General features: G+C 43.9%; 1 protein-coding gene across 2 annotated transcripts in view; it reads left to right on the plus strand.

The window, feature by feature from the left end:
* The window catches only part of ATRNL1 (attractin like 1), a 627,115-nt gene that overhangs the window by 532,651 nt on the left and 79,096 nt on the right, over positions 1-15,368 (plus strand). For both annotated transcript variants that reach the window (XM_077349871.1, XM_077349870.1), the window contains one exon: positions 12,397-12,511. In XM_077349871.1, coding sequence (XP_077205986.1) covers positions 12,397-12,511 — 115 coding nt within the window. The remainder of the gene's footprint in view (positions 1-12,396; positions 12,512-15,368) is intronic.

Here is a 15,368-nt window from a genome sequence, read left to right on the forward strand (position 1 = left end):
AGCCTCGGGCGGGGGTTTAAACGCCCCGGGAGGACGTTGGCCGTTGCTTCCCTGCCTCTGTCTGGAGTGCGGGCGAGCAATCGGCTTGCCTTGGCCCCGGCGGCAATTTAACTTAAAAAAAAAAAAAAGAGGTACCGGTGAGCGGAATGGCTTCGCGAGTGATTTAAAAAACACACACACACCCGCGAATCCAAGCTCAGCAGGTTGGCTCTTGAGTTTCTTCCCCCTTGGAGGGGGTAAGAAACAAAGTAAAAAAGGGGCCGTTTTAAAATCGGCAGGCTTGGCTGGGAGGTTTCGCTCTTGAGTTTCTTCCTCCTTGGAGGGGGTAAGAAGCAAAGTAAAAAAGGGGCCGTTTTAAAACCGGCAGGCTTGGCTGGGAGGTTTCGCTCTTGAGTTTCTTCTCTCTTAGAGGGGGTAAGAAACAAAGTAAAAAAGGGGCCACTTTGAAATCAGCAGGCTTGGCTGGGAGGTTTCTCACTGGAAAGAAACAAAGTAGAAAAGGGAAGAAACAAAGTATCAAGGGTGGCTATTTGAACAGCAGATTTCAAAGATGCCAGCAAGGAGAGCTACCCGGGCCAGACAGGCTGGAGGGAGACAGGGCTCAAGGCAGAGTGCAGGGATGGATTGCGCGGACCCTGCCCAGGAGCATGGCGGGCCACTACGGCGCAGCAGCGCATCTAGAGCCCGTGAGGCATGGGCTTCTGCCTTGCCAACTCCACGGGCAGGGCAGGGGGTGGCATGTCAAGGACGGTCACCAGCTCGCTCACCATGCAGAAGGGCAAGTGCGGCGGTTGGCAAGAAGCGCCCTGTCAAAGTAGTTGAGCCATCTTCAGGCCAGGAGGGGGAAGTTAGTCAGGTCAGACCACGTGATAGGCGCAGTAGCAATTCTGGGGTTAGACCAGTGGTGAATAAAAAACAGGCAGTGGTGCATAAGAAACAGGCAGGGGCTCAACAACAGGAGCGGTCTGAGTCCAGAGTAGCCTCAAAATGGGGTAGTCCTGCAATGTCAAATTCTTCTAATAGTGAGTCCCCAGTGCGGCAAACTCGGGGAAGAGGAAGAAATAAGAAGGTGAATGCCAATCGCAGACATGGTTCCAGGAGTGCCAGGATCAGGAAAAGCAAGGAAGTTCAAGAGTTAACAAGTTCTAGTGAGGGTTCTTTTAGTAGTTCTGGTGGCAAAAGTGAGAGCACATCCGCTTCATCGGAGGAAGGGGATTCACAGGCTAGTAAACAGGTGCTAAGAGACAAATCATCTGGTACTTACTGGAGAGGCTATGCTAGGGCCGTGGAGCACATGTCTAGGGCAAAAGTCAAAGGGAAGGGTCGGGCTCAAGGCAGCCCATCCAGTACTTCAGGAGAGGGGACGAGCCGTACTTCTAAAGAAGGAGTGCGACATGCAGGACAAGTTGGAACAAAACATGGGAGGAATTCAAAATCTAAAGGGCACAAACGACGGCGGTCTTTGCGCAGCAGTCCGTCGTCGGGTGAGTCCTCCGAGTGGGATGACGGGACGGAAATCAGGCGGGAGGGCTGGTTTTGGATTGAAGGGGCTTTTGTGCCCGGAATACCGAAATGGATGGATCTTCGTAGGACAAACACAAAACGGCTGTTAGATGAAGCTGGAGTGCCGGAAAAGGATAGGGCCCCTCCCGTTAAATACAAGACGGCTGATGCGCCTCCAAGTGTTCACTTGCGGACTAAGATCCGTGAGCGGGCTCTGGAGGGTTATTTTGTTGATTTCTTTTCTCTCCTAAAAAGTCAAGAAAAGATCGGGGACACCGGTAGCAAAAAAGACCGGAAACGGCGGAAGGATGCTCCTTTCGTTGAAAGGTCCTTTGATAACTGGCTTAAGGGTTTTGCTGAATATCTGATCCTAGTCAGTGGATCTTATCCCGAGCGAGGGTGGCATTTGGGCCGCTACTTTGCGCATATATTGGAGGCTCGGGACATAGCAGGGGATGAAGGGGCAATTGAGTATGACCGTGCATTCCGGGAGTTAGCTTCGCAGAATCCGGATGCACGGTGGGACTTAAAGCACCTAGACACATGGATGGTCACAATTGGGTCAGGAGCCAGGCGTCCCAGGGAACGCAGCCAACAGGGTGGGCCAGGAAAGCGTTCTTTTGGTCTCACATGTTGGGATTTTAATAATAAAGGATGCAGGCGGCGGCGTTGCCGTTTCGATCATAGATGTGAAGCATGTGGAGGGGGTCATGCTCTTCCAGCATGTGCTAAAGGTGGTTCATCAATGCCCTTTCGAGGGGCCCGGCCTCTCAGTAAAAAAGAAGGGGGGTCGGGCACTGCTGGATCTTCAAATGCTGCCAAAACTACTTAGGTCCATACCTGCTGTGCTGCCAAAACCACTTAAGTCCATTCCTGAGGTGCTGTTATCCAAAGCCCCCACTCCGGTAAGTGTGTCACACTTGTTGGCTTGGTTACACAGATACCCTAATAGAAGGGCAGCAGAATACCTTGCAGAAGGTTTCCGGGAAGGCTTTAGGATTCCTTATGTCGGGGTACAGGAGGCTTCGTGGTCTGAAAACTTAAAATCAGCTAAGACAATGCCTGAGGTGGTAGCTAAAAAGCTTGAGAAAGAGTGCAGGGAAGGGCGTATTGCAGGTCCATTTGATGCCCCACCGATCCCTCATTTACGGGTATCTCCGTTGGGGGTTGTGCCTAAGAAGGCAGCAGGGGAGTTTAGACTTATCCACCATTTGTCTTATCCACGGGGGTCTTCAGTTAATGATGGAATACCACACGAATTATGTTCTGTGCGATATGCGCCTTTTGATCAGGCAGTAGCTCTGGTTAAGGCCAACGGGCCTGGTGCGTTAATTGCCAAATGCGATATTCAATCGGCATTTCGGCTGTTACCAGTGCACCCGACAGATTTTAACCTATTAGGTATGCAATTCCAAGGTAGCTGGTACGTGGATAAGGCAATGCCAATGGGCTGTGCTGTGGCTTGCGCAGCCTTCGAGTCGTTCAGCACATTCTTAGAATGGGCGGTAAAGGCTAAGGGGCAGTTTGATGAGGTCACTCATTATTTGGATGACTTTCTTTTTGTGGGGCCCCGAGGTTCAATGGCATGTGCACAGCGGCTAGCCACGTTTCAGGACTTGGCGGCAGAGCTTGGTGTTCCATTGGCGGCTGAAAAAACAGAGGGACCGGTAGCTTGCCTTTCATATTTGGGGATCGAACTTGATTCCATTGAAGGTACCTCCAGGCTTCCCCAGGATAAAATAATAAAAGTAAGAAGGCTGTTGGGAGAAATGTGTGGGAGGAAGAAATGTACCCTTAAGGAAATGCAAAGCTTGGTTGGACATCTCAACTTTGCATGTAAGGTGATAACACCAGGCAGGGCATTTTGTGCGCGATTAGCGCATTCCACTGCTGGAGTGAAGCAAGCGCATCACCACATAAGGGTGACCCGTCACATAAAAGAAGATTTGACAGTTTGGAGGGAATTTTTGGAAACGTTCAATGGGGTTGCCATATGGCAATCTCCTTTATCAGTTAAGGATAGTTTACAAATTTACTCGGATGCTGCGGGGACCCTAGGATTCGGGGTATTTTATGAAAACCGATGGTGTTCAAGACGTTGGCCTGATTGCTGGGATGCAGCAGTGCGTAGGGACCTTACCTTTTTAGAAACTTTCCCAATTTTGGTTGCCGTGGAGTTGTGGGGTTCATTGTTTGCTAACAAACGGGTAAAGTTCTGGTGTGACAATCAGGCTGTGGTTCATATAGTGAACAGACAAAGTTCAAAGTCAATGCGAGTTATGAGGTTGCTCCGCAGACTTGTCTTGACTTGTTTGAGGTTTAACGTTACGTTTGTGGCCAGCCACGTATCCGGGGTCCACAACGAAATAGCCGACGCCCTCTCTCGTTTGCAGGACGAGAGGTTCCGTCAGTTGGCCCCGGGTGCGAACGCAGCCCCAGACGTCTTTCCAGAGGAGCTGTGGGCACTTGGCCGAGAATGATTTTACAGGCCGTTCTAGGCTCTGTGGCACCATCTACACGTCGATCGTACTTGGGAGCTGCCAAAAACTTCCTTCTATTTTGCAGAACACTAGGCTGCCGGGGGGACTGGCCTATGAAGGAAAGTTTATTGCTGAGCTACATGGCACATCTGTGGGAGCGTGGGGCATCACATAGAACTATTAGAGTCCAATTAGCGGGACTCTCTTTCTATAGCAAACTGTTTAAGGGTTGGGATCCGGGATCATCGTTTTTGGCAAGAAGGGCCATTAACGGTTGGAGACGTCAAGCCCCTGGGATCCCAGATGCTAGGCGCCCGATTACAAAGAATATTTTACAGAGGTTGCTGCAGAAGTTGCACCACATCTGTTTAAATAAGTATGAGGTCTACCTTACAGGGGCGGCCTTCACGTTGGCCTTTTACGGAGCATTTCGAAGTGGGGAGCTGCTGTCCCCGGCTCGTACTAGGGCAGGGGCAGCTACAGTTGCCTTACATGATGTAACACTTCATGGGGATGGTCTGTTGATTTGGCTCCAGAAATCGAAAACAGATCAATTGGGCAAGGGTATTTCAGTTCACATCCGAAAGCACGACTTACCTGTTTGTCCGGTACGATGGGTATCTAAGTTTTTGAAAGTTCGCCCAGATATTGTTGGGCCGTTATTGATACATCGGGATGGGTCGTACTTTTCCCGATTTCAGTTTATGGCAGTTCTCAGGCTTTGTTTGAATGAGCTAGGATTGCCTGCTGGACAATTTGGTTCACATTCTTTTAGGATTGGGGCCGCTACGCAGGCTTTGCAAGATGGGGCTTCCACAAAACAGATCATGAAACTTGGGCGGTGGCGCTCAGCAGCCTATAAAGGGTACCTGCGCCCAGATATGGTTCACTAATCTATTCATTGTTCCAGGGATATGCCCTTCGATTTGGACAGTGTTGGTACTGGGGCACAGCATCATCTATTGGGCCAGCCGGTATGCAGTCAATTCTGGTTGGGGCTGTCATCTTGGTTTGGATCACCACCTTCGCATTACATGGTGTGGTCATCGGGGCCTGAGATGGAGATACCTGCTGGACGTTGCATCCCAAGCTATCTATCGTTGGGGGATGCCGAGTGTAATGATTGTTCAGCTGGGTGAAAACGACATACCAAAGATTCCTGGTCGCCAATTGATTAACATCATGGTGGAAGATCTGAAGGTTTTGCAGCAACGTATGCCCCAGACGGTTTTGCTATGGTCAGAACTTTTGAGCCGGTGCGTCTGGAGTTCCATGAAGAAGGCAGCGATCATTAATAGGGCAAAAGCTAAAATTAATCGTTCTATTTGTAGTTTTGTTATTAATTGGGGAAGCCGTGTTGTTAGGCACCCTGACATTGATAGTCAGCTCGGAGCGTTGTTTCGAGCGGATGGAATACACCTATCCGATTGGGGGCATGACATTTGGCTAAATGATATCCGTTGGGCTCTTATTGAATGGTTATGTGGAGTTGAGGGTTGGCGGGATAGAATTCTTCGTTCAGTGGCGTTTGGAACACAGGAGAATGAGCCTATTGGGGGAGCCGGTATGCGATCGGACTCCCCTCAGGGGTTGGGACCTCCTTAACGAGGTGGTTCTAATGAGTGACCAGCTGACCCGGCGGGGCGGTGAGAGTGGCTCATTAATTGACCAGATGACTCTGGAGGTAGTCAAGGAGGTTTGCGCCCTTTGGCCCTCCATATGAGTTATCTCCCGTGATTAGAAGCCTGATTGGAAGTCCGTATTCCCGGCGGGGAACATTGATGGACTTCTTATCGGGTTGTGTGGGTGGGGCAGTCAGCGGACTGCCTAGGTAAGGCTCATTCACCTGGTGTAGCGCCAACCCTCCGTGGGAGGTTGTTTGATTAAAAGCTGTGGCCATTTTTAAGCCAATGCTGAGTCGCGTCTTCCTTCCACCAAATCTGGCCTCATACCAGCCAATGAAGCGGCAGGGACTTACCGGTGCCACTGGTTGGCTGGGGGAGGGCGAGTGGGGAAGCGCCGGCTCGGCATTCCTCGTGCGGGGCTCGGGCGCGGGGCGCGGCGGCGGCAGGCGCGCGAGCCTCGGGCGGGGGTTTAAACGCCCCGGGAGGACGTTGGCCGTTGCTTCCCTGCCTCTGTCTGGAGTGCGGGCGAGCAATCCCACCCTCCCACCCATTATGTTGTATGGTTTAATTGTTTATGTTTTGATTGCAATGTTTTAGTCACAGCGTTTGGAACACAGGAGAATGAGCCTATTGGGGGAGCCGGTATGCGATCGGACTCCCCTCAGGGGTTGGGACCTCCTTAACGAGGTGGTTCTAATGAGTGACCAGCTGACCCGGCGGGGCGGTGAGAGTGGCTCATTAATTGACCAGATGACTCTGGAGGTAGTCAAGGAGGTTTGCGCCCTTTGGCCCTCCATATGAGTTATCTCCCGTGATTAGAAGCCTGATTGGAAGTCCGTATTCCCGGCGGGGAACATTGATGGACTTCTTATCGGGTTGTGTGGGTGGGGCAGTCAGCGGACTGCCTAGGTAAGGCTCATTCACCTGGTGTAGCGCCAACCCTCCGTGGGAGGTTGTTTGATTAAAAGCTGTGGCCATTTTTAAGCCAATGCTGAGTCGCGTCTTCCTTCCACCAAATCTGGCCTCATACCAGCCAATACAAACATCCATTGCAGAAGATTTGAGAAACTGTATGTGATCATGCATGAACACATGAAGCTACCTTATACTAAATCAGACCATTCAACCATCAAAGTCAGTATCTACTCCAGTTGGCAGCAGCTCTCCAGGGTCGCTGGCTGGGTGCCTTCACATCACCTGGCTGGAGATGCCAGGGAGTGGACCTGGGGCCATTTGCATGTAAGCAGATGCTCTGCCACTGAGCCACAGCCCCTTCTGCATGATAAAATATATTGCAAGCTATCCAAATAAAGGTGAATAGTTCATGAAATGTTCAACTGTGCTGATTGAAGCTGGAGAGGAATTTGAACTGGCAGGTGATCAAGCATCCTTGCATAGAGAAGTGGGCATGCTGTGAGTTTGCTTTATTATTTTTAGCTCTGTGCTGTAGGTACATTTCATGGTTTTAATATCTTTTAAATATATGTTTTTTTCTGAGAAAAGTCACATTGTGGATAATTGTGATGGAGAAGTGGCACATAATTATTTCAACCAAATAGTAACATGATGATTTGACATCTTGAATGGAATGTGTATATTATGCATACTGGTGGGTCACCTACTGTGAGGAAGTGAATTCCTATAGGGATTCTAATATTAAGTACATTGCTGAGATAGAAAAGAGCTTGCTCTGTAAAGTCCCATTGACCTCTGTGCAATTTATGTCCCAAATCATGGAAGTACATTAATTTGATTAATTAATTTTTCTTTTTTGGCTTATATGTATATCAAACTCAGGTAATAGTTGAATGTTATAGCTGAGTTTATTGCATTAAAATATTTGTACTCTTATATCTCAGGTTTAAATGATAACATATTTGGATCCCAAGAATGGTCCTGGGTTTATGGTGGGGCTGGGGGAATAATAGATTATAGTTCTGTGATTACTAATTTAGTACCAGAATTCGGCAATTGACAAATTTTCAGCCAGAAGCCGGTTTACTCTTGCCTTGCAGGGGGATATTGACCACCTAATGAGGACACTGACAACCATAATTTGGCATAAAATATTTGGCCACAGCCTTTATTCAACATTGAGCATGGCAAGCATGGGAAGAGAATCTTGCGAAACAAATTACAACTTAATATGTATTTCTATGAACATTGCTGAGAGCTGGGTTACTGGGAATGGCAATATAAAAATCAAATCAAATAAATGAATAAATGAATGAACCCTTAAAGTCTCTGTCCAAGCCCCCCAGAGAGCCAGTTTGGTGTAGTGCTTAGGAATGCAGACTTCTAATCTGGCATGCCAGGTTCGATTCTGCATTCCCACACGTGCAGCCAGCTGGGTCACCTTGAGCTCACCAGGGCACTGATAAAACTGTTTTGACCGAACAGTGATATCAGGGCTCTCTCAGCCTCACCCATCTCACAAGGTGTCTATTCTGGGGAAAGGAAAGGGAAGGCGACTGTAAGCCGCTTTGAGCCTCCTTCAGGTGGAGAAAAGCAGCATATAAGAACCAACTCCTTTCTCTTCTAATGGGCTGAGATGTATAATCATGAAAATGACAGGTGTAAATCATGGAATTTCTTTGGGAATTTATGGACAAAGACAAGACACACAAATTATTGACTGCAGCATGTGTTGGCTTTAGAGGGGCAAGATCTTCTGCGTGCATATTTGAGGCACTGTGAATACTAGCTGATTAAAGATAGTCATGGTCCGGTCTTTTTGATTCCATTGAGAAGAAGCTAAGCATATGCTTAACTCTTCCACAGAAATTGGTATATATTTAATTTTGGCTGAAGCATCTCTTTTTAAACTTTTAGTAAACTTTTCATGAATTGCATTTAGTTGAACAAAGGAAAAGGAAAAAGGAACCCAGCTAATAAGATTGCTCCATATATTATCCACTCCAAATGGTTTATTAACTGTCTGACTATCTTGGGCTGCTTTTTTGGCACAGCATAACAGCCATTTCCTTCCATCGAAAACGTGACAATTCCAATAAATAAATCACAGTTGCTAAGTGCTTTGGGCAAACAAACATGTACCTTATCTCTCCCCCCAAAAGCTGTGGAAAGTGCATGATAAAGTGTACATTTCAAAGAACGTGTCATGTCACACCGAAATAACTTTGATTCATGGTTATGTATTTATCTTTAAACAACTGACAAACCTAAGGGTATCTGAATTATTATCATTTGCTCTATGCTGCCTAGGTCTCCTGCTACAAAAATTGAAATGATATACACCAAGATTGCACTTCTGCTTCCCCAGCTTTAACGTGCTATAAAACACTTTCTCAGGCAAACCACAAAACTGCCTGATGCACTTGATTGTGAGGGAAGTCAGCAGAAAATAGTTAATACAATTTGAATCAAGATGTGGGTGTGTGCTTTTAATTTATCAGCAGTGAATATGAACGGTAAAGATCAGTTTGTTGAGATTTTACTGTGGTAATGGTTGAAAGTATTTGATACTTGTGACTTTCAAAAACAAAAGGCTTGCGGAGATCTCTTCAAATTGATTTTTCACTTTCCTTTTTCTGGGGCATCAGATGTCTTTAGTGTTTTAATGTAGCTTTAATGTATTTTATATTTGCTTTTTAAATGTTAAACTGTCTTACTTACCTGCCTTTTATATTATATTTATGTTACCTGCCTTTTATACTGAGCCATAACACCTACAGGTGCCCCCCAGACTGAGGGAACGAACCAACTGAGGGATTGTCAAGTTATTGTTGAAGTGCCGTTCTAATTGTTCCAGTTGATATGTTGTTGTTATTGTTATATTGATTTTGATATTGATTTTGATAGTGTTCTATGTGAATGTTGAAAAATGTTTTATGTAAACCGCCCAGAGCCGTAGGGAAGGGCGGTATAAAAATATAAATATAAATAAATAAATTGTTGTTGCACATCCTGGGGCATGCCTTGCTTGGCATAAAGGTGGAATACAAATTAAATAAATAAATGCATTCTGCAGTGGCATCCCATCAGCCCAGTTTTGCCTCCACTATTTCCAGTTGGGAATACATGACATTCATCCCAGGAAACAAGTATGCTGGCAGTTTCTCTGCGTCCAGACTGAAAATCAACTTTGATCAGGCAAAGCAACTCTAGGCTCTCCTCTCAAGGGTTAATCTGCAAAGTTTCAAGCTGGTTCCATCTTGCAGCTGTTCCCGGTTGGGCCTTTTGTGTGGAATGAGATAATTGGCTTCACCAGAGAGCTGTAGAATGGAATTAGAAAGCTACAAAATGGGGAGAATTAGAGTGAGGAGTTGACTTTCCAGAAGGTTGGTGGTCATTGCCTGATTCAGGTAGAGCTCTCTTGTGTATGAACAGGTCATAATGCTTTCAACTGGTTTGCCAACAATGAATGGCTATTTCATATATTTTTGTAGTGGTATGAATGCTGCCCAAAATTGCTTCCATGTGGTCTCAATACTGTACAGCTAGAGAATGTTGGAACTAGTTTCAAGCTCGGTTGGTAGACTGGAAATATTCCATGTTTATTGATTTGGAGACATTTTGGATTTGAGACATTCACAAATAATGGGTGTGTGAAAGCAGTTTATATGACTTGTGATACTTGTTGCTGTTGGTTTTGGAACCTGCAGAAATTTTCTGCTGTAGGTGGGAATTTCCTTTAGTGTGAGAAGTCTTCCTTTGGCAGAAGTGGCTCCTCCAGTGGCTAGATGAAAACACCACAGTGATTAGCAAAATTCTGTAGGATTTTTTCTAATCCATTATAATCTGGGCACCCTTATTTTCAAATTCTGCTATTGTTTATAACTGGACTATTTGAAGCAGATGTTGCTTATAATACTTGTGTGACAGACATTCTTCAGACTAGGCATCCAAGACCAGTAGCTACTTCTGGCACATGAGGAAATTATTTATTTCAACTCTTACCCTGTGTCTAGATGAAATACTATTCATTACTTCCTGCAAGCTAAAATTAATTCAACTGCTTTGTGTGGCACTGTAGTTTGCAGGACAATATGGCCCAGCTCTAGCATTGTTCAGTGATCCAATTAGGGAGCACAAGATAGTTGCATATGCCACATGGCAGCACATGCCTCATAGAAATGGGATCTTTATGGAGAGTGGGGACAGAGGTTTTGCTTGCTAAGGATTGATGGAAACTTCCTTCCTGAACAACAAATCCATCAGATAATATTTTAAGAACACTGCATTCTTGCCAAGGCAATCCTCCTTCAGTCTTGCATGAAGAATTCATTATCCCAATGAAGGGCAGGATTTTGGGATAGCACAACATACTTAGAAGAATCTGGGAGTGTCACAGAGCACTACAGTTTCCAAGCAGCACTGTGGGACCGTACATTCACTAAAGTATTGTGAGCCAATTTACAACAAAAGTTATCCTTTATTCAGTCATTCATGGAGGAAGCTTGTTGTTAGTTGACCTGCTATTTGGGGGTGGGGTGAAGGGTTAACTGTGAGTAATTCCTGATTGAACATTAGTTCTGCTTTACTGTTCTTCTGCTATTAATTATCTTTATCAAAGTAGCCCTGTTACAGTGAATAGTCTATACAATGTACACGAGATTCTATGTAAATAATACATGGATGACTGACAATGTGATACACACTCTAAAATTATCTAGGTACTGATCCATGGGTTTCACAAAGGGAACGCATGTTGGCTCTTTCTTACAGTCTTATTCATGTACAGGCAGGATGTCCATGCATTCCTTGTACAAACAGGGCTAGTGAGAGTTCATCCAAAGAATATGTTATTTTAATTCCCATATTCAAATAAACTTCATAAACAAACTTCTTGCGCTCCTTCGCAAGTTTACTGTATAAAATGTATTAAAAGAGAAATGTTTATTTAGAGGAAAGGAAGTTATATTTCTATATGGCAGATTAGTTTTCAGCTTATTTAATACAGCTAAACTATAATTTCTTGTCATATCCTAAAACCACTTTTGCATGTAAAAGGGAGCATTTTTAATGGCTTTGAATTCAAAATCAAAACACTGAATAGTCCCCTTTTTGTCTCTGTACATGGCAGAGCTGCCTTCTAAATATTTATGCATAAGATAGTGAAATAAATAATTTTGAATGCAAGTGTCTTAGAAATATCTTCAGTACACAAGTGAATGGTAGTCTCTGAAATTAAAAATGAATGACAAATATAAAATATGGAAACATGACTAATTGCAAGAACTTTTTCAAGCACTGAGCATATACTATACCGTTCTCAGTTTCTACTGATGGATTTGCAAACATTATGTGTAATGCTAGAGTGTTGGCTTATATTTGGTAGTGATTTTGACAACATTTTCTTTTTAGACAAAGAGGTTTTGTATATGCAAATCAAATTTAAAGGAGAGTCTAATGCCTTTCCTTTTTAGTGTTAAATTGTTGGAGAAAAATATGTAACACAATATTATTTTTTCTGTATTTTCTTTGCAAGCTATTAGGTAATGCTAATCCCATGAGCAATAGTAGTGCTGAACAATCACATTGCTGATTTGAATGTTTCAATAATTAATATTTATATCTAAATACATTTGCTGAAATGCATATTTCTATATTTGAGGTCTTTCTTGGTATTTTAATTTGAAAGTGTAATTTGTTTTTTCAAAAGCTATTTTTATGGCTAAACGGAGAGAGGAATATATTCTTCAGAAGATCCTCAGGTTCGTGTGTTTGTATATATGGGCCTTAACTCTTTTGAGATAAGAAACAACAAATGGCAATAGAAAATAACATCAGATCATATAATAACATTAATTTTTACTTTATTTCAGGGTTCTCCAAAGCCCATTGCTATTGAGCCGTGCTCAGGAAATAAAGCTGCAGTACTGACTGTGTTTTTATGCCTGCCAAGAGGATCTTCAGGAGTCCCACCACCTGGTCAGTCAGGTAAGAAGAAACCCCTCAGAGCAGCTACAGATTTGCCAAAGTTTTCAGGTGTTACAAGATCTGATGCAATATTTGCATGCAAATTAAAATGGAATGGAGATTGGGTAGTATTTCAGTTATTTGGTTACGTTATCGAGTCACATGCTTTCCATTGGAGTCCAAGTTTGACTTTTTGTTATCAGTCATTCTGAATTAATTATAGTAATGAGCATTACCATACAACAATTTCTTATTGAATCATTCCTCGATACAGAGAAATATAAAGTCAACTTGACACTGCCCACCTCACTGAGTTTCCCTTGTTAGTTCATTTGTTAGTTTTTTTTCTAGCAAACTTCAGCATTTCACAATAGGCCAGGCAAAGAGATACTAGTGGCATAACTAGGAGCAAGTGGGGTGGAATTGTCCCAGGTTTAGTTAGAAGAAAATCCACTTTCTCAGATGAGCCCCACAAACTGCAGGGTACAGCTATCTCATTGAAACTTGGAAGGGGAGAGTAGAAGGGGCTGGAGACATTAGATGGTGGCAGTGGTGCCACAGTAAAGCCATATCAACCAAAGGGGTTAACTTTAAAGTGCTTGCAAAGTTCAAAGTGTTTTTTACCTAGTAGCCGCCTGATTAGCCAAATAATCTCTTTATTATTCATGCCATACTCCTTTTTCCTATATAATGCAGTCATAGCAGATTACAGAAAATATAATTAAAGCTATTTTGAGTATTCTAAACTGTAGCAGAACCCCATGTTAGGTGACTGAATCCAGGGAGACAAGTTCTGTTAAATAGAGACAAGTTCTGTTAAGAGATGGTTGGCCCCTCTGATTATTCTGTCCCCCCCATATTATTTTTCTTTCTCCCTCTCCCTGTTTTATGGTATGCCGATGTAGAGGAGGAGAAAGACTCTGGATTAGCGGTAGCCAGTTGAAACAGCAGGCTTCCAGGGGTCAGATTGGCTCATGGGCTGGTAGTTTCTAGCCCTGTCACAAACTAATTTCCCATAACAGAGATAGTGGTTAATTAGAAGTGATGGCAATTCATTTCCAAAGATATGAACATACAGCACATTAAATATGGGGGCAAACAGATTACCTCTGTTTCACTCTGTTATTATCAGACAGTTACTTGAGGCCTTACATTCTGATCCATACCCACAAGCAATCTGATCTTGACTTCCTTCCACTACATCTTCGGCTGACAAAGGCTTAGTGGAAGACAGCACTATTTTTTGTGTTATCATCCCACAGAAGTATAGCAGCCCAGCAGTGTTTCAGTGCAGTCTTTAAAAAAGATCAGGAAAAATAAATCCCCCCCCCACAAAATAACATCTTGTGTGACACAAGGGATGAATTTAAGAAGGAATTGGCATATTATTTACACAACCACCCCCATAGAAAAGCCTGACTACCATGTTATGAATCAATTATTGTTTCTGCCAGCAGTCTTGAACCGTAATTATTATAGTAATCTGTAATTATTACAGTCATCATTACAGTAATCTAACCTGAATGTAGCTAAAGTATGAATTATTGTGGTGGGTCATTCTGCTGTTAGAAAGATCACAAACCAATCTAAGTTGCTAAAATTTGCTTCTGGCCTGCTCCACTGGTGGAAGACACAGGTATGTATGTGTACATCCAAGTGTACCCTGAGTGTCAAGGTGAAGTAGAAACCCATCTAACATGGGCTGAACACTTCTCCCCATATCATACATTCCCAACCAATAGTATTTCTGACCATCATTAACCAGACAGAAATTCAGAGCATTCACTATCTCCACGTAGAATCCAAAGAAAAAAAGACTGAGACTGGTTGTAATGCTGATGATTATTTGTTTGTTTGTTTACTTAATTATATTTGAATACCACCCTTCCCTGAGGATCGGGGCAGTTCACATAGAATGGAAAAACAGCACATGGAACTTTGTATGTATAACATATAATTACCTAACTCTACATAACACATAAACAGACTACAACAATACTAACGACAACACTGGCAACTGAAGGTAACATTCTATTCAGATAACAGTTCAACAGGTCCATGGTTCAGAATGGGTATGGATTCCTGGAAGGGAGGTAAGTGACCCTGTAGATGTTGCTGGTTTTGGTTGGCCTCAACCATATGCCTGGTGGAAAATCTCCTTTTTGCAGGACCTGCGGAAATGCTTTAGTTCTGTCAGGGCTCTGATCTCCAGGAGCTCATTCCACCAGGTGGGGTCCAGGACAAAGAAGGCTCTGGCCCTGGTTGAGACCAAATGGACTTCTTTTGTGCCAGGGATTCTTAGCTGGACCAGATCCCTAGACAGCCTCACAGCTTTCAGGTTGAAACACCACATTATAACACCTAATAAATGAAAGGCCATGGGATAGAATAGTGGTCTTGCATAACACCTTCTAGAAACTACCCCTCCCTGATTCTTTGATTGTGTTTTATGTTCTGAAATCCAACTCCAGAAAAACCTCAAATTGCAGCACTGTAAATTCTGTGGCAGTGCATGTTTCTGTTAACAGGAACCCCCAAATCAAGGTGAGAAATTCAACATACGAAGTTTTCAAAAGCATCATTAGTTGAATAGTTTGCTTGTGTATCTATTTATTCAGAGGTTCAGGAATTCTGTATTTAAAAATATTTAGTGCTATAACAAGTTCTACAGTTAGGATATTTCTTGTGAATTGTATTTTTTCTATCTTTAATCCGCTCCTGCGGAGTGAATTAAATAAAGGAGTAAGGGCTGTTGGGAAGGAGTTAGGGCGGGCCCTGTCCGGGATAAAAACTCTGAGGAGCGAATCAGGAGCCGCGATTCCTGATTTGCTCCTCAGAGTGGCACTCCAGGGCCAAGTGGCCAATTGGGAGGTGCACT

Source organism: Paroedura picta, chromosome 8, assembly GCF_049243985.1.
Source record: "Paroedura picta isolate Pp20150507F chromosome 8, Ppicta_v3.0, whole genome shotgun sequence".
Classification (NCBI taxonomy): Eukaryota; Metazoa; Chordata; class Lepidosauria; order Squamata; family Gekkonidae; genus Paroedura; species Paroedura picta.